This window comes from Alligator sinensis, unplaced genomic scaffold, assembly GCF_000455745.1.
Source record: "Alligator sinensis unplaced genomic scaffold, ASM45574v1 scaffold787_1, whole genome shotgun sequence".
Lineage (NCBI taxonomy): Eukaryota > Metazoa > Chordata > Crocodylia > Alligatoridae > Alligator > Alligator sinensis.
Genome location: NW_005841911.1, coordinates 993,528 through 1,015,486, shown reverse-complemented (window position 1 = coordinate 1,015,486; position 21,959 = coordinate 993,528). Strand labels below are relative to the sequence as shown.

Sequence of the window (21,959 nt, the reverse complement as noted above, 5' to 3'; positions counted from 1 at the left end):
GAGTGGGGTCAAATGACCCCAGCTAGGTAGGCCTATGCAAAGCAGCTAGTATTTACTTTGGATTCAGATTTGGCCGATTCAGGAGACAGTGATTTGATTTGGTGATTCGAATCACTGCCCTGATTCAGTTCAGCCAAATCTAATTAAGATATTCAGCACCAGCTGAATCTCTGAATCAGCCAGGCCAGGCCCATCCCTCGCCCCTCTCCCAGCCCAGAAATGGCCACCCCACCCACCCCAGCTCCCAGCCCTTGGGTAAAAAAAAAAGCCCTGCTCAGCAGGTGCTGCTGGGTGGGGGGCAATCCCCACTGCCCCACTCTGCATGGGGGGCTCTGCACAAGCCCCCGAGTCTGCCCCCCACTCCCATAGCCTCCCCACAGGTGCCCCGCATAGGCCAGCTCTGGCCCTTTAAGGAAAAAAAAACAAACCTGAAGAAACCCTGGGATTCACTGCTCCTCCTTGCAGGGGGTGATCCCCGCTGCCCCGCACCACATGGGGGGCTTTGCCTGAGCCTCCTGAAGCCCTGAGGCTGCACCAGGAGCAATGAGTCCCACGGCTTTTCTTGTTTTTTTTTTTCTTAAAGGGTCAGAGCCCCAGCAGGCACGGCACCTGGGGAGGGGGGAATAGTGAGGAGGTTGAGGGGGCTTGTGCAGAACCCCCCCATACAGCATGGGGCAGTGGGGGGCAGTGAGGATCACCCCCCATCTGGCAGCACCCAGTGAGCACTGGTGCTTTCCTTTAAAGTACCGGGAGCTGGGGTGGGGAGAAGCTGGGGGTCAGGGGGCTAGGAGAGCAGGGGGGTTGGGGGACTGGCAGGGGTCCCTCCATGGTCCCCTCCCCCAGCCTCCTTTTCCCTGCCCTTAGTACTTACCATCTCAGAGTGGTTACAGCTCCATGCTGCAGACACCAGGGACTGCCTGAATCATCAAAGCTCTCTGAATCTTTCCCCTCAATGTGATGAAGTGATCAGCAAGGGTAACTGCACTTTATCATGAATTAGCAGATGCATGATGAACAGGTCCAGGGAAGTGATGCACATTTTTTTGTTTTTAACATTTTAAAATACTGCATAATATATTTGAAAATATCGGCTGGTTTGATAGTTTAATATACTCACTCTCAAATGCACTGGTGTAAATGTAGGTTAACTCCACTAGAAACAAAGCTGCAAAGACACAACATTTAGCTGCAAAATCCATTAGTAAGGTAAAGTACTAATTGAGTATAGGGAGATCACACACCTGTGTAAACAGACAATAGTCATGACCAGATAGATGAGCAGGGTAACTGGATACAGTAGATAACTGCTATTGTGCCTTAATGACAGATGATGAGGAAGCAAGTAACTTATTTGCCTTGAAAAAACAGATAGGATGGATGCAGATCCCAAAAATGCAGATGATGTTAATGAAGCTCAATTCCTTCTAGTATTGTAGTGGTAGCAAGGGGTGAGGCCAATACATGCTTTAAGTAAGAGTTTTCTGTTTAATAGATATCAAAATAATAATCTCCAAATGTATTCTTTTAAATGAACTATTCAGTTTAGGTAAATAAAATATCTGAGTACTGTCTCTTTTGAAAAGTACTAAAATTAACCACAATCTTGAGCTTAAGAATACAGTAAAAGTTCTGTTTTCCATCATCTTACAACCTGGCATGCTCCACTAACCGGCATGCTGGCTTGTAAGATAAAGTGAAACTGGAAATAACCACCATGGCATTTCCAGTTTCTCCAAGCCCCGGTTGTTTGGGGCAAAGCAGCCTGTGCTGCCGAACACCCATGGCCCGGGGGCATAACAAGCTGTGTGGGGCTGTGCGGGACCTGTCTCCCTGTCCCATGGGAGCAGTGGCAATGCAGCAGGAGGGGCAGCAATGCCATGGGAGGGATGGAGGGATGCCCCAGACCCAGCGTGAGAAGCGGCAACCGGGGCCTGTCAATTAACCAGCATATTTTGTCATCTGGCATCCCCCATTCCTGGGGGATGCCAGATAACAGAGCTTTTACTGTATTTTGGAAATTGAAAGAAGCTTGGACTTTGATTTATAAGTCATTGGTTAATATTTTCAGAGCAGCTTAAAAGCTAAATTTAGGCACTCCGTTTTTAGGCAAAGAATGTAGGCATCTAAATTTTTTAGGCTTCTTTAAATTTCAAAGTGGCTAGGGACAGAAGTGACACATAAACTGGTTTAAGTGATCAAAAATTGTTTTAAACCAGTAACACAATATAAGTTTGGTGCACATAAACCAGTTTCAAAATGGCTGAAACTGGTTTAAGATAAACCTGATTGAATGTAATATCAGACTCAACTGATTTGGGTCAAATCGGTTTATGTAACATCTGTCCCAAACCCCTTCCTGGTTTAAGTTAAACCAGAGTCTCCCAGGATCCCAGCATGCTTTTCAGCCCTGGGATGGGCTGTACCATGTGCTTCAGACAGCAGGGCTGGCCCTGCCCCTCTGCTCTCTAGACAGAAGGGAGTGGGGCATGGCCAGACACCAGCTGACATGGACCCTTGAGCCAAAGGCAAAGGGAGCAGGGAGCGGTTTTATTCCCTCTCTGTTGAGATATACAGGAGAATGGGGTATAAATCCTCATTGTTCTCCTCACTAGAAGTTATTCAAGATAGGAATAGTCTTTGTCTTAGTTTATATAGCACCTAACACGGCAGAGCCTCAATCCTGATTGGGGCCTCTGAGCACAGCTGTAAGAACAACAATCATAATGATTAGCAATCTGTTGGTGTTTAATTGTAGTTCAACCTTATACTTAATTTATTAGTAATGCTATCTTGTTTTGCCCTGCTACGTATGAAGTGCATGCTTCCCTCTCAACTTTCTAGGTTCTGTGGGAAATAAAAATGATATTTTCTACCAGTTTTCTGTTTCAAATGTAAGTAGATTTTTTTCAAAGTCATCTTCTTACACTATATTAATTTTAATTCATAATGTTTTCAGTGACTTAGAGCACTGTGTTTTTCCTGGCCCTTCCCCCATGCCAACTGATTTGAAGCATGGTAAAGTATTCCTATTTTTCCTGTGAGATAATGAAGTTGACAGGGAACTCTTTATCAAGGAGTAGAATTGCAAGGCAGTACTTGTCTTCACTTCTCATCACAGCAACAGGAAATTTCCCTAAGGAAGAAAACTCAGTGTCATTTTTTAATCTTTGATATAAGCAACCATATTAGCAGCTTGATTAAGTTAAAACAATATGGATATTTGGTTTGTCTTTTTCTTTTCGAGATTTTAAGATTCTTAGCAACTTGATAATTCACACATTACGAAGAGATTACATATTATGTTATTTAAAATTTTTCATAGCGCCCTTAATTTTCCAGAGGAATAAGTAAGCATTATTATATCAGTTGCCTACATTATTTTTATATAACCTAACAGTCGTCTGTCCCGAGGAGGGTGGCAATAGGATATGGAGCCTCTTACTCTTATGTCAAGATGCCGTCAGTTCAATACAAAACAATATTGACAGGCTACCAGCAGAAATATCTTAATGATGTCAATCCATTTAAAAATGGACAAATGTTCATGCTGTTAAAAATGTACTGCCAGAGTACTAATTGGTAGCCTTATTTATATTCTTATCAAAGAAGGTTTATTCTCTGATGTAAACAGAAATACGCCATCCTTAACTATTGAGCTGTCTACTTCAAATCATAGCTGATGAGATTACACTTGCTGGGTGACTGTGTATAAAATTGCTTTGCTCCTCAGTGAGGTGACCTATTCTATGGGAACAGAATTAAGGCATGATTAACCGGTTTAACTTTAAGTTGTGACCCAGCTACATGGTCAACCAATTAATGGCATGATTAAACAAGCAATAAGCTACAAAATTACTTCACAAAAAAAATCTGTAATAACTTTGTAGCTTGTTCTTATTATACTATTAATTGAATGTATGGCCAGGTGCTCCCCTGTGGGTGTGAGCTCCATCAATTGAGGGGGCTTCCAGCTACAGGAATGTACCACCTGCTGCCAGCCCACAGCTTGCAATGTTTGCAGTGGTGGCACTGTTTGTTCCTGATGCTGCCTCCACTTTGAGCCTCATCATCTGTGAGGCTACTAGCAGGGCAGTGCCAGGAATGCTCCTGCTGCTGTGAACCTTATCGTCAGCTATGGGGCTCACAGTAGGGGCATGCTGCCACTGCTGCAAGTCTCATCAGCTCTGAGACACTGGGCGAGAGGGGGCAGGTAGAATGCCACTCTGCCTGCAAGCCCAGTCAGCTACAGGACCCTCAGCCATGGGAGCCGGTGCAATGGGATCTAATGAGCAATCCCATAATTGCACTTCCTGCCATACATGTGTGGCATGGCAGGATGTGCAGTTGTATAGCTTGCAAATTCGATCCCATTGCACCTTTACCTGCATGTGTAGAGGGACCCTGTGTCATCCAATTGCAAAAGCAATTAGGGTGATAAGGATAAAAGGACTGATTCATGGTATATTGCACTGTAAAGAATTATTTAATGAAAGAATCCTTGGCAGTAAACTAGGAGAGTGCTTGAGCAGCGCAATAACATGTCTAACACTAACATGACTATTTTATCTTTCAGAATAGTTTGCAAATAAATATTTTGCACAGGAAGTACACTGATCCAAACAATTTAAAATTTGAGGAAATTTAAAATCTGTGGATTAGCTCTTGAATTAACAGTGCTTACTGTGTCTCAAAATGGAGTAGTGCAAAATTCTGCTTAGACGATCAGCTATAATTCTTCCAATAAGGTCAATCAGTGAAAAGAAAAAAGAAAGATTGAACCCCCCTTATATAATCTCTAATCATTTTTGTCACTCTGCTGTATTCTTTATAAGCTGTCCACATCTTGCTTGAAGTGTGAGGCTCAAACCTCATCACAGTATTTCAGGTGAGGCATCACCATTGCCAGATTCAATGTAAGAATCATTTCCTTTGATTTGCAAGTGACAGTTCTTTCAGTACAACCCTGACGGCTTTTTTTTTTTTTGCAAGAACTCACTGTGGACTCATAGTCAGCTTATAGCACGTTGCAACCCCCTGGTCATTCTCCACAGTTCTGCAGCCTTGCCAGGCATTTCCCAGTCTGTATTTGTGCATACGATCTTTCCATCACAAGTGCATTCCAACACCCCACTCCCTCCACTTTCAACTTCTCAACAACATCTTTGCTTAGGCACTGTAATTGCTAATTATTTCTTTGGGACTGTACAATGTCTTTACAATTTCTTGCTTTATATCAATGTTCTAGATACAAAAAAGAAAAAAAAATATTTTTGTTGCCTTTCTTAGAGAGATCTATATTTAAGCACAAAAATAACATTAACTTCTATGGAAGCTATGGGTGGCTATACAGTTTTATTTAGATGCTTAAGTTTTCAGCACTCAAGTGAAATGTTTAGCTTGCGTGCATTTGTAAAAATATGAATTAATTGAGCTTTATGAGGCAGGTCCTCAGTTATTGTCAGTTGTCATAACTCCAGTGCAAAAGCCTGTTGATTTTAATGGATCCATGATCATTTACTAACTGAAAATGAACCAAGAAGTGAATTTTAAAAATAGACTTAAGGTAAGTTTAATAATTTGTTATTATTGTTTTATTTTTACAGGTTGCCCATATAACAGGGCTTGAGCTTGAATTAGGAAAATCTTATTTACTATCTTGGACTCAAATGCTCAGTGACAGTGAAAGATTTAGCTGTCATCCTGCTGCCAATGCAACAGCAAAAAAATGCAGAGCTTATTGGCTGCATCTGGAATGTAAGCAAAAACATATATTTATCTAACATGAAGTATAAGTATATGATTAAGAAATTTATCTTTTCGCCCCTATGGTTTAATATTTAAAAACAACAGGTTGTCTAAGTTTGGAATAGAGTTTGTGAGATAAATTTCTCCATCTATAAGACTTTTAAAAAACATATGGCCAGATTCTTAAAAAACAGTTGCCAGATCTTTTTTAGAATAACTTCATGAACCTGTAATATTTTGCAGCAGCAAAGGATCTGGCCGAAGTTCACAGAAAATGCAGTGCTCTTGAAAGTGAGGAGCAAATAACAGTAAAATTATGCAGAATAGAATAAACTTTATACAAATGCCATGTACCATTTCTCCCATGCACGGGATGTGCAAGGCCTGCTTGAATGAGGCACAATTCTCTGATCACTAAAACAGGCTCTAAGTAAATATTGGTTCAGCTAGAACAAGAGGTCAGAAGAAATCCTTGAAGTTTTGGGAAGACTTGATTCAGCCTTCAGTGTGGAGGCTAAGATGTATATCTATCTTTACAACTGGAACCCCCAATATGAGGTTCTGCAGATTTGGATTGAATCCAGATGTCTGTATATGTGTTCTCTTCTGAGGGAAACCACATCACAGATCTCCAGCACCCCAGCTCTCACCTTTCTCCCAGGGAGATGCGTTGCTTGCTGGACTCTGCTGCTTCAATCAAATGGAGCAGAACAACCTGCTCCACTATCCCCACACTGTGATGCTGGGAGACACAGGCTGACTCTGAGCAGTCTGAATCAGTTGATCAGGGCTGCCCTGTGCACTGCTCTGTGCCTTTTGTCTCTGGGCAGACTGAGGATGTGCCAAGTCGGGGACCAGTCTCAGGGGTGGCACGTGTCCCCTGCCCTGTGCCCCTCCTACCAGTTGCCTGTGCTGCAGAGCATGTTGAGGTGAGTACAAAAGGCCTGGATCTGCAGCATCAGCACTGCAAGCTCTTTCCTCTTCAGGGGCTCAGCATTCAAATGTTTGTCCAGGTGTGTCCACATAATTTTTTCTACCAGGAGAACAAACCTGGGACAGTTCCCCCAGATTATTTGACTGTGTATACACAGTCTTAGAGTACCATGGGCTGATGGCTCCCCCGCCCTTCCCCCCCCCATGTGCCATCTTTTCAAGGAACTCCTAAATTAAATTGCTTTATTCTAAAAATGGGAGCCTGTATAATTTTCTTTTATAAGTTTTCAAATTAAGGCCATCTAATAGTAATACACAAAATATTTTAATTTTCAGAAACAAATTTCTGTACCAAATGTTCCCTTCTGTTACTGCCTTCCCAACCTTCGCTATTCTGTCAATCAAATTCAGCATACATCTTCAGGTTTAACAGCAAACCTCAGCACAAATGTTAAGTATGTTAGCTGTTCTCAGTCTCCTACTATACCAATTGATATACTTTTCTTGGAAGTGAAATATCATTATGACACTATGCTGCAATTTAAGATAAATAAATATTGTTTCATTTGTTAAAAAAAAAAAAAGATTCCTGAAACATACATACGAGCATCTTAAAAAATAATTGAATTTGAGGAATTTTAACAACTTTGTCATTAGGATGAAAGTATTGATCATTAGCGACACAGTAATAGTAAGTATTATTTGCTAACGTTTGGGTTTTTCCCACTTAGAACATATCATAAAATAAGTAACCTAACACATTAGTTTTAGTAAACTATAGGTAATAAAGCAGTACTCCATAACGAGGGGCCTATCCAACTTGAGGATGTACCTAGCTGATTACATGGCAGATTGCAGGGCTGGCTGCCATTTCTGAGGGCTTATCATGGGTGGAGCCCCCTCTACACCTGTGGCTGAGGGACCCTGGTGGCTCCACCTCTCACCACTGATTGGCTACAAAGGCTGTTCATCATATGGCCCTGCCCTCTTACCATTGATGGGTTGCAAGTACTGAAACCCACCTCTTGCCACCAATTGGTGGAGAGGGGTGGGGCCACGTGATAGGCAGCCCTCTCAGTCAATCCATGATGAGGGGTGGGGGTGGCAGCCATCTTGGCTGCTAGCCTCCCTGTGTACTGGCAGCCCCCCTCCCCCTTCTCCTGCCCCTCTCAGCAGAAAAAAGAACATGGTACTGAAAGAGAATGCCTCTACTTGAGGCACATTTGCAAGATACTTTTCCGTTTTAGCTAACAGAAATTAGCCCAGTGGTTCTCAGTCATGGTCAACATGGACCACAGTACCCTCATGGGTACTGTGACAAAGGTGCTGCCACTGTGGCAGTAGCCATGTAAAACTATCCTGCATGCACGGCTACACCACACACTGACACTTGCTTGGGGATGTCTGAAAAGTCTGATAAGCACACAAGAGTTTGGGTTTGGGCTGCTACTCTTCCTGTTCTGGCCCATGTCACTCTCTTTCCAGAAACAGAGGTAAGCAAATGTTCCATCCATCTTCTGGGAAGAGCATGGAGCCAGCAATCTTGTCTGCTTGGGGAGGGTGCCTTGACTCTGAAAAGCTTGAGAACCCCTGGACTAATCTATTGTATTTTTAAAAAGCTGTATTGGTCCCACTTTAAAAGTTTTTCTCTGTTAGAAATCTTCCTTTGTGTAAAGAGGAGGACTGAACGATATCCCTTTAGTTAATGTGGGAAAAAGTGATTGAAATAAAGGATTGAAATTTTAAGAGTCCTCAGTGTACACAACAGATGAATAATTTATACATGTTCAAGTGAACCAATTTCTCCTCTACACATTTATGATTATAACAGTAAAAGGTATGAGGTTCCGATATTGTTAAATATCCCTAACAGTTCTAGAAGTACAGCTGTGAGTTGATTCTATGAAGCATCAGTTCGAAATGAACCATTTGGGATCCAAGTTCGATGCAAAAGCACAGGGACGGTTATGTCAGCATTTTTTTTGACTATCCAAATATTTATTTTTCAAATTTTTGATTGTCCTAAACTATCTTAGCATCCACTGTGCTGCGTGGCTCTTATGATTCACTGACTCTTATATACCACCCCCAAACTGGAAGGAATCAGTCAGATGAGAATCTCTCTTCTTGGAGTCTGCTCAGCCACTGCCTGGATTATGAGAATTGTTTTCTGAACATCCTGTAGAATAGTTGTTAATGGACTAACTTATATAAAACTAGTTTTACTGAGAACACCCTACCTTCCTCACAGTTGGCCAAATGTTTTCCCAATTTTCACATAACTGGTCCTTGAAATTTTTCCCACTGCAGTAAATGGCATGACAATATTTTATTTTTTCTCTATAATTCCTTTTTCAGTGAGGTGAATTAATTTACAGTTTACACCCATCTTTTGCATGGGCATTTTCCTTTATAATTAATTTTCTTCAAAAATTGTATTGCTTGATTTTTCTTTTTCTTTTTGGTGTTGTGGGTGTGATTATAAGATGATTTGTTTCCTTGTGACTAGACATTGGCTCTGATTGATTGACTTACTGTTTTATTTCCTTTTTTTCAGTGGCCAGGGTTTGCCTCTGTGGGGTGTTTTATGTCTTTGTTATTTTGGAGCCCATTGGGCTATATATATAAATTCAGTAATCCCCATGTCTTGTAAAATAGTCCTGTACTGCACTGTAACTTTCAAGGTAAGGTACACATGGTCCTGGCACTTGGAGTCAAAATTGCTTTTGCCAGAAAAATATAATAGATATTGTATGTCTTTCCATATAAATATATGATTAGATATTTCATATTCATCCTTAGATTTGGTTTGATCAATCTGGAGCACTTGGGAAATGGTGAAATATTGTTCTAGGCAATATTTATATCAACCCAAGTTTTTCATGAACCTTCCTAAACTGCCTGGGCAGTTCATACCTCTCAAAGCTGTTATTCTAGGCTCTTGAGCTATGTACAGACATTCAGAGGCATTAAGAGGAGGTTAAATCAATTAAAAATATCAGGTAAGTCAGGATTTGGTGGGGGGGGGATAAATGGGGGTTGGGTATCCAGCAGGGTGGAGGGGATCGGGGGCCCACTAGGGGATTGGGGGGGGAGACTTGACCTGCGAGTCAGGTAGGGGGGCAGGCATGACCCACAAGGGGAAGGGGAGGGGAGGGCAGTCACAACCCATGGGTGGGGTGGGTCCTCCCCTCCAGTGAATCTGCACCTCCATCTCTCCCACTCCTTTCCCCATTGCAACTTACTTGCTCAGTTCTAGCAGCAGTGAATACTGATAAAAAGTGGCTGCACATGAAGTAGCTTGTGAGATGGGAGTTAAGAAAGCTGGCTGGCTGGTGGGGGAAGCAATGGATTGGGACGGGGGGAATAGTCTAGTGTGGGGAAAGGGTGTGTGTGAAAAGAGCAGCCTGGGGCTGGGGCCAGTGGCTAGGTTTTCCCTGCCCTGGGGCTACACAGGGGAAGTTCCATGCACCAGTTTGACCTAAATCAAATAAGTCTGATACTACATAGATCCAGGTTCATTTTAAACTGGGTCCTGAAATTTTTAGACCAGTTTCTGTGCATGGAACTTCTGCACAGTTACAGGTTTCGACTGATTGCTGGTCACCGGGAATGAGTCTCTAAGTGTAAGGTCAGCACCAGGACAAACTAAATTTAAATTGGGTGTCCATTTTGAATCCAATTTAACCTCCCCAAATGTCTGTAGTTAGCTCTGGTGTTCTGATGTAGATCTGTCTGCTACATTTAGTTCACATTCTGTAAGTTTTCTGTGCAACCATAGCACTTATACATACATTTTTCTAAAAGAAATGAAAGTTGTGTTAGATAGGTGCTGAGACAGTATGTGGGCATGCATGCTGCGACACAGAAAATTTAACTCCTTTCTTATAATTTTCTTTCCATTCTTCACTGATGATGGAGTGATTTCTTTTTGCTATTTCAGTTGGGATACTCAGGTACCTGGTTTCATTTCTAGTGACATGTTCATTCAGATTTCTACTCACCTCCCATCACTGTATGTATATGGATTTGGTAAAACTGAACACACTATGTTTCAGCCTTATATGAAGTGGAACACCTGGAAAATGTACACAAGACTAACTGCCTGGTGTAAGTAGTCTTTGATTTCAGTTTTGATTGCTCTTGAAGCTGCTGCTCTTTATCTTTGATTTACATAGATGTGGGGCTTCCCAGCTTGATCTTCTATGAAGATAGATAATACTTTTCAAAATCTAAAATTTTCCAAAGAACAAATTCTGCCTTGGATAATAGCCAATATATGCATATAGACTATAGGCCAGATACTGAGATGTGACTAAGCTATTCTCAGAAAGTGACACCCTGTCTGTTTTCCTGATTTAGGTGAATGAATCAGGCAGGAAGGCACAGCATAAAGATCTCCCTTATTTTACAGCACTTTATATCTCAGTCCTGGGCTACCTCTTGTAAATATTGATAAATTCCAGCTTCTGTGAAACTGCATTCCCAATACTCAACATACCTTTCTTCACAAGCAGTTTCTACATGCATATAAAAACATAAAACACATCATTCTCTGATACATCTCTTATTTCAAAACGCTAGCTATAATGATGGGAAAAAAATCATGTTTTATGCTAAGTAGTTCTTGGATTGTTGGAAAAGAAGTATGTAGATAAAAAGGCAGAGACAAATGTTTTTACTATTCATTTTAACCTTATAGTGGCTGCATCTACATGTGCTATTTAAACAAAGCAATAAACTCCAGTGCATATCACACTGGAGTTTATTGCTCCAGGAATCGTAGCACGTTGAGCCAGGTCAGAGCAGCCCCAGCTGGCAGGGTACCCAAGGGGGTCAGCCTGCCAGCCCAGGGCTGCTCCAACTGGGCTCAATGTACTGTAGAGGGGCTGGCTGGAGCATGAGGGTGCTCCAGTGTTGTGCTAGCCAGGAGGCAACCCCCACACTGTAGCACTCTCATGCCCCAGCCAGCCCATCAGTGTCTACATGTGTGTTACTGTGCACTAAAGAATGTTTCCATGTGATAGTACTTGTGTTTACAAGCACTAAGCTACAGTAGAGTTAATTAATTTCCTGAGGCCTAATAGGACTGCATGTGTAAATGTTGAGACTTTATTGCAGAGCTAATTAGGCAGCTCCACAGTAAATGTTTCATGTAGATGTGCCCACTGGCTGCAAACCTCATAACATCATATACAAAATAACATAACTATACATAAATATGCCATAACACTGATTTACCTGAAAATACTCTTTTATTGAACAGTGATGTGGGGTTTCAAGAAATGTAGAGAAGACATAAGTAAATTATTGTGCAGGCAACCATTCCATGGTTTAGGAAAGTGACTATTTGTATTATACAGTGCAACATCCTGAAATATTAAATATCTCATGTATATATATGTGTAAGGAACAGGCAGGGGGTGATTTCCTATATATATATATATGTGTGTGTGTGTGTGTGTGTGTGTGTGTGTGTGTATATATATTATACACACACACACACTGAGATGTGATTAAGCTGTTCTCTGAAAGTGACGCCCTGTTTGTTTTCCTGATTTAGGTGAATGAATCAGGCAGGAAGGCACAGCATGAAGATCTGCCTTATTTGACAGCACTTCATATCTCAGTCCTGGGCTACTTCTTGGGCCTCTTTAATGTTCAAAAGACCAGATTCAAAGGCAACTGAAGTCAAAATACTCTTTGGACACAAAATTAGACCCATAGTCCATGGGAATTTGTACTGTGACAAATATTTTAATACAAAATAAGTTTAGGGCCATCTCTAAATCAATTTAATTCTGAGAACAGACCCAGATTTTGAGGCTAAGGTAGTTCATAGCAAGTGTGATTTTTGATATTATGGAGCATTAAACTCTTAAAAAGATTTTAAACAGCTATTTAGTTTTGGAATATAGATGATATCCTCTCTCTCTCTCTCTCTCTCTCTCTCTCTCTCTCTCTATATATATATATATATATATTAATTTGGGAATATGCAGTAGTACAATTCCTTTTTTTCCCCACTTGAGTGCTGTCTCACACATTGAGTTCATCCTGTCAGGCTATTGAAAATGATTTGAAACTGCATTTACTGTATTTGCCCAAATACAAGATGACTGTGAAAGTAAGATTTCCCCCCTCCCCTCTGCCCTCCCCCCATACTTAGGTTCTACGGATGGAAAATTTATAAATTTATTATAATTTTCTGTGTATGGAATCTAATTCTTAACAGATCATCTTAAATCCCCCCCCCCCCCCTTGGGGGTAGTGGGGGAAGGAGTGATGACGGGGGCAATAATGAGGCAGATAGTGGGGAACAGGCAGTGGGGGAGGCAGTAGAGAGGCACATATTAGAGCAGGCAGTGGGGGACAGTGGGCCAGGCAATGAGAGGGGTAGAGAGTGAGAGAGCTTGACTCCTGATGCCTGTCCTTCATAATTAAGCCCTGCCCTGCCTTGTGCCTGCCCCCCGTAGCCTCAGGTCCTGGCTTCTTTCTTCCCCCACTGCTGCTACAGGGCTGGGCTGGAGCATGTGCTCCATGTTCCAGGCTGTAGCAAGGTCAAAGCCTGCTGGTGTGGAGCAAAAGTAAGGAGGCATGGGACAGAGCGGGAGACAAGGGCCGGCAGGAAGTATCTACAGCTGCTGCCCCAGGTCCAGCACCAACCCCAGGCTAGAGCAGGAGATGCAGTATCTCCCTGCCCCTGTACTGTCTTCTGCTCAAGTATAAGGTGTGAGGGGCTTTTTTTCCTTATTAACTAACTAAATATAGTATGTACATGATGATGGTATATGGTTAAGAGGCATTGGGAGGAAAGGGAAGAGATTCAGGAATGACTTAAAATTTGGATCATCATGGCTGCATCACTCTATCACTCTTATACTACCACAATAATTTACTTTAACCTTATAATTTTATTGTAAGTAGAAAATATGTGACTATTTATTACATTTTAAAATTCTCTTTGTTTTACAGTACAAAGTGAATTCTTATGGTTTCTACCCCTTCTTCATGGCCTTGGAAAATGATGGAAATGCTTATGGAATTCTTTTACTTAACAGTAATACAATGGGTAAAAAAAAACAAACCCTCACCTTTTATTTTCTAACAGTGTTTACATAACAGTAATGTTCACTTTTTCATAGGAGTAGTTTTATCTGATTTCTCATTTCCTGTTCTAGGAGTTTTTCTTTTCGAGATACCAGCCAACTCCTGGTCTGACATATTGCACAATTGGAGGAATTGTAGACTTTTACATGGTTTTGGGCCCCACTCCAGAGTTTACTTTTCAAGAATACACTGCAGTAGGATTGATACAATGTCACAAGCTATAGATTATTTTTTCTTGTATGTTTTTATTGCCCAGTTTCAAAACTCTGTTTTTTCCTATTTTATTGTTAGTTGATTGGATGACCACTCATGTCACCTTATTGGGCTTTGGGATTCCAGCTATGCCATTATGCATACAGAAATGAGCCTCTGATCTGTATATGGAAATCAAAGCAGCTCAGATTCCCTATGTATGCTTTTTGAACTTTTAATTTGTGGTATTGCTTGAAACCTTTCTTTTCAGACTACTCACTAAAAACAGAAAGAAAGAGAAAGGAAACCACTGAATAATTAAGAATACTATATATACTTTAATATACACTTCTTTGTGTACTCCAAGAGCTAGGTTCAGCCTTCTAAAGGCACAGTCATCCTGTTCAATTGGATTGCCTACTATAAGTCCTCATTGAATTAATGAAGGTTTCCCTGCTTGACACTTCATTGATGATTTTGTGTAAATGATTTTATGCCAGGGTTACCAACCGAAGAACATTTTTTTTCATTGACAAGCTGCAATTTTTTTAACAGACAACCAATCTTTATTTATTATATGTTTGGTGTTAAACCCCTAAATTTGAAACCAACCCTTGTCACTGCTATCTAGGGCCTGGCCCAAGGAATATGAGTACATGTAAAGTATATAAAACATATATTAGTAAAAAAAAAAAGTTATGTTGTCACTAAAAATTTTGCAGATTGTCAGAAAAAAAAAATCTTGGCCTGCCAACTCTGCTTGACTATAGCAGTGGTTTTACACCATGTCACACCCCACACAGTCCCACCCTGCTAACCCCATTCTCCCATCCCCACACATACTACCTCTTCCTCTTCTGGCTCACAGTTCCCTTCCTGCAGCATTCCCCTCTCCTTGTACCTTCAAGGAAAGCAGCTGCTAGAGACAAAGGATGGCCAGAAATGTAGTGGCAGCACAAGGATGGGCAGGGGTAAGGAATGTCTTTGCAGGCTCCCTGGAATCCAAAGTTTGCTGAGCTCACAGTGTCACGAGAGCACTCTGCAGGGTGTATATCCCACTCAGATACCAGGTGAGTACTGCTATGTTCCCTCTATCATCAAGCTTATCATTGTTTAGTGTTTTTACAGACTGCCCCACTTTTTTTACAGACTTTACATAAGGGCATTTTTCCCTATTTTTTTACTTGGCTGCAAATTTACAGACAGTTGGCAGCCTTGTTCTGTGCCTCCCAAAAGACAGGGCTCTTACTTAGCTACCCATAATGGATTAGTGAGTAATTGAAAGGAACAGCAAATGAGAGAAAGAGAAAAAACAACATGTATTTAATGTTAGCATTGGAATGTTCAGGTGGTCTTTGAAGAATCACCTGCTATATTACTGCAGCAATAAATTTGAAATGCATGTGAGCCCAATATAATGGTGCTTCACATTAATGGCACTTCTTCATTAGGATTCAGCTGACAGGGAATCATCTCTGCATGGTACAAACTGATAATACCTTTATTTCTCAGGCACTGACTCACACATATGTATATTTTCCCAATGTGTGTGTGTGTGTGTGTGTATGTGTGTAGGAAAAATATACATGTGTGTGACTTGATTCAGATAGAAAATTTACTATCCACTACAGATTAATAAAGGCACAAATGGGACTTTATTTCTATCTGTCTATCCATCTATCTATGTTCAAAATGAATTTAATGGATGAAAGGTGTAATTGCAAATTGAACTTGGTTTTGGACTGTACAAATACATTCAGCAGATAGTTCTGCTAGATGATACAGCAGTTTCCTCTTACTTTTCAGAAAGTCAGCAGTTTTTTTTATTTACCTACTGTGGTATAAATAGGCACTTAAAAATAGTTGCTTATTTTCATGCATTGTTTTTGTGAACCACAGGATGTACAATACACGGATATTGATTATATGGAAAGTCCATTAGACTTCATGCTTAGTCCACACTTCTCTGGATTGCCAAAATTTGTTGACAAAATAAAAACAAAAGGAATGAGATTCATCATCATTATTCTGGTCAGTCTTCATGTCTTTCCCACCCTTCCCCTAACCTGTTCCTTAAACTCATAGATAATAGCAAAGCATATTTCACATAATGCTCTGATACATATGACTTCATTTCCATTTAAACTCAAATTTATTTTTTTCCCTTCAATTTTTTAATCCAACCATTTCTTGCAATGAAACCAACTATCCAGCATTTGCAAAAGGATTAAAGGATGATGTCTTTATCAAGTGGCCTGATAACAGTGATATTGTATGGGGAAATGTATTGTTTTTAGACAATTTATATCATTAGGTCTTGCTTGACCTTGCATTTCCTTCTACGACCAGGTGACCTATCACCTGGACAAGGGAGAAGAGACTGATGTCATACATCTTGACTTCAAAAAAGTCTTTGATCTGGTATCCCATGATCACCTCTTGGCAAAACTGGCCAATAGTCGCCTTGGGTCCACCATGATCCCCTGGCTGGGAAATTAGCTCCGTGGTCAGACCCAGAGGGTGGTAATTGATGAAAGTCAATCATCATGGTGCCCTGTGACCAGTGAGGTCCTCCAAGGCTCTGTCCTTGGACCCATATTGTTCAACATCTTCATTAATGATGTGGACATTGGAGTCAGAAGTGGACTGGCCAAGTTCGCCGATGACACCAAACTTTGGGGCAAAGCATCCCAGGAGGGCAATCCAGGCTGACCTGGACAGGCTCAGGAAATGGGTGGATGAGAAGCTGATGGTGTTTAACACTGAAAAATGCAAGGTTCTCCACCTTCGGAGGAAAAACCCGCAGCATCCTTATAGGGTTGGCAGTGGTACGCTGGCTAGTACTATGGAAGAAAGAGACTTGGGGGTCATCATTGACCACAAGATGAACATGAGCCTGCAATGTGATGCTGTGGCTAGTAAAGTGACCAAAACACTGACTTGCATCCATAGATGCTTCTCAAGCAAATCCCGGGACGTCATTCTCCCCTTGTACTCGGCCTTGGTGAGGCCACAGCTGGAGTACTGCATCCAGCTTTGGGCTCCACAATTAAAAAAGGATGTGGAGAAGCTTGAGAGAGTCCAGAGAAGAGCCACACGCATGATCAGAGGTCAGGAAAACAGACCTTACAATGACAGGTTGAGAGCCATGGGGCTCTTTAGCCTAGAAAAGCGCAGGCTCAGGGGTGATCTGATGGCCACCTATAAGTTTATCCGGTGTGACCACCAGTATCTGGGGGAACATTTGTTCACCAGAGCACCCCAACGGATGATGAGGTCGAACGGTTAGAAACTACTGCAAGGCCAATTCATGCTGGACATAAGGAAGAATTTCTTTACTGTCCAAGCCCCCAAGGTCTGGAACAGCCTGCCTTCAGAGGTGGTTCAAGCACCTTCAAGAGTAAATTGGATGCTTATCTTGCTGGGATCCTATGCCCCAGCTGACTTCCTGCCCTTTGGGCAGGGGGCTGGACTCAATGATCTTCTGAGGTCCCTTCCAGCCCTAATGTCTATGAAATCACTGAGACCAGGTCTAAGTATAAATTCTGCATTGGGTGCAAGCTACATTAAATCAGGTGGGCATTTTGAACCATGGCTAAGTTGATCACAGGCTACAAGTGTCTACAAGGATAAGAGAGTTCTAATATTAGATAGTCCTTTAATAAAGTAGAAGAAGATGCAATTGGAGTTAATGGTTAGATCATTTCAGAAGTTCTTTGGCCTGCATTATGTGGGAATTTGGCTAAGAAAATTGCAATAAGTTCCCTCTGGTATTAAAATCTAATGCAGCCATACCAAAGCTAAGAGAATGTTATTTTATTTTATAAATTTAAAGAAGTAAATCTAGATCTTGTGTTCACTGGCCACATCTACACGAGATGCTGACTGCACAGTAGATCATTACTACTGTGCAGTAGCATTGCGTGACATGAAGTGTAATGCAATGCTACTGTGCAGTAGTAATGAGCTACTGCACAGTCAGCATCACCTAAAAGCCATTTGGAGATGCTACTGCACTGTAACTCCAGTTACTGTACAATTATTTAATACTTGTGTATGCAAGTACTAAATGAGTGCGCAGTACCAAAAAGGGAGGAAGGAGGGCCCAGGAGACTATAGGCCCATTCGTCTTACCTTGATCCTTGGTAAGCTTTTTGAGAAAATTATCCTGGAGCATGTCTGCGAGGGACCAGCAGGGGAGATTATGCTTAGGGGCAACCAACACAGGTTCATTAGAGGCAGGTTCTGTCAGACCAGCCTGGTGGCCTTCTATGACCAGGTCACAAAATCCTTAGACACAGGGGTAGCAGTGGATGTAGTCTTTCTGGACTTTAGGAAGGCCTTCGACACTGTCTCTCACCCCATTTTCATTAAAAAAACTAGAGGACTGTGGCGTTGACACCTATACAGTCAAATGGGTTGCTAACTGGCTGGAGGGCTGCACCCAGAGAGTGGTGGTGGATGGGTCTTATTCAACCTGGAGGGATGTGGGCAGTGGGGTCCCCCAGGGCTCGGTCCTGGGGCCTGCACTGTTCAACATCTTCATCAGTGACTTGGACGAGGGGGTAAAAAGCACCCTGTTCAAATTCACAGATGACACTAAGATGTGGGGGGAAGTGGGCACACTAGGATGGAGGAATAGGCTGCAATCAGACCTAGACAGGTTACAGGGGTGGGCAGATGAGAACAGGATGGGTTTCAACACTGACAAGTGGAAGGTACTGCACCTGGGGAGGAAGAACCAGCAGCATACCTACAGGCTGGGGAACTCCATTCTTGTCAGTGCAGAGGCAGAAAAGGATCTTGGAGTCATTACTGATGCCAAAATGAACATGGGCCAACAGTGTGGGGACACGGTCAGAAAGGCCAACCGTACCTTGTCATGCATCCACAGATGCATCATGAGCAGGTCCAAGGAGGTGATCCTCCCCCTCTATGCAACACTGGTCAGGCCGCAGTTAGAGTACTGCATCCAGTTCTGGGTGCTGCACTTCAGGAGGGATGTGGACAACATGAAGCGGGTCCAGAGGAGGGCCACCCACATGATCAGGAGGCAGCAGGGCAGGCCCTACGAGGAGAGGCTAAAGGACCTGAACCTGTTCAGCCTCCACAAGAGAAGGCTGAGTGGGGATCTAATGACCATTTAAAAACTAGTCAGGGGGGACCAGCAGGCACTGGGGGAATCCCTGTTCCCCTGAGCACTACCAGGAGTTTCTAGAAATAATGGTCACAAAGTGGCAGAGTGTAGATTCAGGCTAGACATCAGGAGGCGCTACTTCACTGTGAGGGTGGCTAGGATCTGGAACCAGCTTCCAAGAGAAGTGGTGCTGGCTCCTACCCTGGGGGTCTTTAAGAAGAGGCTAGATAAACACCTTGCCGGGGTCGTTTGACCCCAGTACTCTTTCCTGCCATGGCAGGGAGTCAGACTTGATGATCTGCTCAGGTCCCTTCTGACCCTACCAACTATGAAACTATCTCTGAATGTTAAAGTGCTAAAGTCTATATTAGTGGCCAATGAATGCTAATATAGACCCAAAGGTTTTGCTCTTAAAAGTCAATCCCTATTGCAAAACAAATAGGAATTATCTAAATTATGTCATATGTAGATGTTCCCAGTCCACAACAAAACTATAAAAGTAAAGTCCTCATGGGGTGTCTAATAATAACAAGGTTTAGTAATTGAATTCTTCTGCAGAAGAATCATAAGTAATCATGAGCATCATGAGTAAGCCCAGTTGGAACAAAATAGCTGAGTAATAAACCATCCTCTATATTGAATTTGATAGAAGTCCTTGTTAAATTCTATTTGGTGCCACTGTGCCACCTTATATGGTTGTGTGATTTCCAGTTCCATCTACCTGTGACCCAAAATGTCCCCACTATGTCTGGTAGTAGCATATCTGACAAAAGAAAAGTGCCACTCTGGCTAGGAACTGCAGAGGCTGTAAAGTATTATAGAGCCTCCTCAGATCTGAATGAAAGTCCATAGCATCTAATCACTTCCCTGAGATCTGTGTGGCCTGAGGGGGTTTCAGAGGCTGAATCCCATGCTGTTTTGAATATGGATAATACATATAACTGTCCAAATGAGCAAAACCCCTTTCTTGTTCTCTCTCTGAGTTTTCTTATGTTGTGATAGTATTACTCTCTGATTTGTTTACTCCTTACTATTGGTTTTCTATGCATTGGTACCCCTGACCTGAAACCATGCACTTCTTCCTTTAACAATAATCTCCTAAAAAGAGATACTTATGTTCTAATAAATCCAAATCTTTGTAGTAGTAACAGTGCATGCAACAAATTTCTAATTTATTACGTGAAAAAATGTTCTTAGTTTGATTTCATTTAAAAAAAAGAATTTCATATTCGTATGATGATTTTTCCCCATTATAATAATAAATAAGTGAATATGGTTATATATCAGCCTTAGAGATGCTGTTGCTGGAGAGGGACATGTGGTTGAAAGGACACACATACTATTAAAGCAATGAGAAAAGGATATGAGTGGTAGAGAGATCAGAATAATCTTTTTCAAATGTGGTTGTCTTTGGGGTTACATGACAGAGTTTAAAAAATAATTTATGGTAAAAATAATGTAGCTGCTCTTCTTGGGCTGATTTTTTTAAGTTTTCTCTTTTTCTCACTAGGTCTGGCTAGGTTATCCTAATGTAACTGTTGATGACTCAATAACATGGGAAAATAATCAAACACACGTGGAGGTAAGCTTGTATGCCATTGGTATTATGATAATTTTTAATTTGCCACCAACACCAAGCAGCAAAGGTAGGTGAGCATCTCAGGCATTTCAGAAAGGTACAAAAATGAGTAATGTTGCCCTGAGGGGTCAGGCCAACACTCAGGATCTCAGTACTGCGCTGTTAGACAGGAGGGCATGGTGTACAATTGCACGTGCATACATAAAAAAATGAATTAAGCACATATACACTCACTAGGTGCATACACCCCCACTAGGCATACACACTCACACTAGTAACTCAGATACACACACGTTCAAAATAACCAGTCTAGGTTCATGCACACCTATCACCAGTTTAAGCCCATACACGCTACACACACCAAATTTAGACAGAATCAGTTACCAGTTACCAACACCTGCACATCCAATACACATATGTGGATTACTAATCCATATACCACACACACAATGATATCTATATGTGTGTGTGTGTGTGTGTATATATATATATATATATAATGTGTGTGTGTGTGTGTGTGTGTGTATTCACTAATTCACACACATACCACCCACCTACACATACACACAGGTGAGTTCCTAAGTTGGGTGTTGTGATGTGTATGTATGCATGTGATTCGTGTATTTGGGATACCAAATTGGGGAAAGGTTAAGGTAAGAAAGTAAAAGTGTAGGGAGTGAAAGTTGCTGGGAGTGAAAGTCACTGAGACTGGGATTAGAACCAGTAGACTAGAGGGGCCTAGGCTGAAGAACTGAGCCTTGGGTTTATTTAAGGGAGACTGGGGCTGGAAACTGAGGCAGACAGCTGAGATACTGGAGGGTGGGGGCAGATAAGTGGTGGCAAGAAGGAGACAGCCAGGAAAGAAACTGAGGCAGAAACCTGGTTGCTCAGGGGAAAAGTAAAAGGCAGTGGGGATAAGACAGTGGCAAAGAAACAGGGGGTTTGGAGGCAGAGAGGAGCTCAGGACAGGTGTTGGAGGTGGCAGTGAGCCAGAAGCAGGAGAGGGAGAAATGAGACAGAAGTTAGAGAGGCGAGGAGCAGAGATTGGAGCAGGGCCAAACCATAGTAAAGCAAAACCCAACTTAGGGGCCAAATAACAGTTTTATTACACAGACAACATACTACACAGTCCCATGAAGTTATTTGGTCTCACACACACACACACACACACACACATGCACACACACACATAGATACACACACACTCTTACTCACAATGGCAGCAGGAACAAGAGACTCAGTGGAAGGGCTGGAGTCCAGGTA

General features: G+C 41.9%; 1 protein-coding gene across 1 annotated transcript in view; it reads left to right on the top strand.

Annotated features, from left to right (window-relative positions):
• LOC102369627 (maltase-glucoamylase, intestinal) overlaps positions 1-21,959 on the top strand; it is a 69,661-nt gene that overhangs the window by 24,554 nt on the left and 23,148 nt on the right. Inside the window, 17 exon segments of the mRNA XM_025198045.1 lie at positions 2,842-2,891; positions 4,574-4,642; positions 4,644-4,745; positions 5,604-5,735; positions 5,737-5,754; positions 7,015-7,224; positions 8,493-8,647; positions 10,622-10,781; positions 13,246-13,254; positions 13,654-13,750; positions 13,804-13,807; positions 13,877-13,982; positions 14,080-14,152; positions 14,155-14,198; positions 15,880-16,006; positions 16,155-16,264; positions 20,628-20,763. Of these exon segments, the coding sequence (XP_025053830.1) occupies positions 2,842-2,891; positions 4,574-4,642; positions 4,644-4,745; positions 5,604-5,735; positions 5,737-5,754; positions 7,015-7,224; positions 8,493-8,647; positions 10,622-10,781; positions 13,246-13,254; positions 13,654-13,750; positions 13,804-13,807; positions 13,877-13,982; positions 14,080-14,152; positions 14,155-14,198; positions 15,880-16,006; positions 16,155-16,264; positions 20,628-20,763 (1,602 nt within the window).